The sequence below is a fragment of the Echinops telfairi genome, unplaced genomic scaffold, assembly GCF_000313985.2.
Source record: "Echinops telfairi isolate 266 unplaced genomic scaffold, ASM31398v2 ScPeMD7_7468;HRSCAF=8506_0, whole genome shotgun sequence".
In the NCBI taxonomy this organism is placed as follows: domain Eukaryota; kingdom Metazoa; phylum Chordata; class Mammalia; order Afrosoricida; family Tenrecidae; genus Echinops; species Echinops telfairi.
This window is the reverse complement of record NW_022111369.1, coordinates 80465713-80467185: the sequence shown is the minus strand read 5'-3', so window position 1 is coordinate 80467185 and position 1473 is coordinate 80465713. Positions and strand designations below refer to the sequence as shown.

Below are 1473 nucleotides of genomic sequence, written 5' to 3'. Positions count from 1 at the left end.
AATGTGCTTTACACAATTGATGTGTGTATGGATTGTGATAAGAGTTGTATGAGCCCCTAATAAAACGATTTAAAAAAAAGGTTAAAGCTGACAAAAACAGAATTATTGTAACTTTTATGGGGAAAGTTACTTATTCTTTTCACTCTTTTTTTCTCGTTTTCAATTCAGCCAAGATACTTGCTAAAGTTTGAGCAGATTTACCTCTCGAAGCCTACCCATTGGGAAAGAGACGGTGCTCCTTCACCGATGATGCCGAATGAAGCCAGATTAAGAAATCTCACGTAAGAAAGAAGAAGATTTCCTTAAATGACAGTGCAGTATCATTTGAGTAGATGTCTTTTTTTTAAACCAGTTGAGTGTTTGTATCTTAGCAAATACACCATCATTTCATAACTGTGATGTGTTTTTCTATTCAAAGTTATTCTGCTCCACTTTACGTTGACATAACAAAGACAGTCATTAAAGAAGGTGAAGAACAACTTCAGACTCAGCATCAGAAAACCTTTATAGGAAAAATTCCAATTATGTTGCGCTCAACTTACTGCCTGTTGAATGGCTTAACGGACCGTGATCTGTGTGAGTTAAATGAATGCCCTTTGGATCCTGGCGGCTATTTCATTATCAATGGATCTGAAAAGGTATGTCATATGTAGTCTATATTTAGTACCATTACATTGAAAATGATAGAATAATTAAATATTATTAACAGGTCAGCCTTATTTAGAATACCTTGGAGTGGCAGCTGAATATAGGGATTGACAGTTGATAAACTTTTTAAACAAATAAGCTTTATTTACATGTATGTAGAATACAACAAATATGGTCAGTTGTTTGAACTTCCTTATCTCTGGGAAGCGTTGATGCAAAATGGAATTTGTAAGGTTTAAGAATGCTTCAGTGATGTTTTGGGTGATTTTAGAGGAAAGATGTTTGAAATGCTACATACTATGTGTGGTTAGGTTAAATTAAGGTTCAGAAAACTTCCTACCTCTAGGTCTTTTGACTTTTCTGACTCTGTCTTATTGTCCACATAGGTCCTGATTGCTCAAGAGAAAATGGCAACAAACACAGTTTATGTGTTTGCCAAAAAGGATTCTAAATATGCCTACACTGGCGAGTGTAGGTCGTGCCTAGAGAATTCTTCCCGGCCCACCAGTACTATCTGGGTTAGCATGCTGGCGAGAGGAGGACAGGTATGCATGGGACATGATCGTGTGTCTCACTTTGCATCACTAGGACAGCTCTTCTGGAGCACAGTATGAGGTGTTCGTGTGAACGTATTAGGGACTTTGTACCCTCTGCTGTGCAGTACATTGGAGCCCTTGGATGGAGCAAATGCTTACATACAGGGTTGCTAATTGAAAGGTTGGGGGATTTGAGTCCACCAGGAGCTATCTTGGAAGGAAAGTCTGGCCATGTACCATGTACTGCTGAAAACTGACTATTAAAATTCTAGAAGGCAGTGCTTTTCAA

General features: G+C 38.1%; 1 protein-coding gene across 1 annotated transcript in view; it reads left to right on the top strand.

Moving 5' to 3' along the window:
• Positions 1–1473, top strand: part of POLR2B (RNA polymerase II subunit B) — a 50381-nt gene that overhangs the window by 14314 nt on the left and 34594 nt on the right. Inside the window, exons 4-6 of the mRNA XM_004706294.2 lie at positions 169–281; positions 419–638; positions 1035–1193. Of these exons, the coding sequence (XP_004706351.1) occupies positions 169–281; positions 419–638; positions 1035–1193 (492 nt within the window). The remainder of the gene's footprint in view (positions 1–168; positions 282–418; positions 639–1034; positions 1194–1473) is intronic.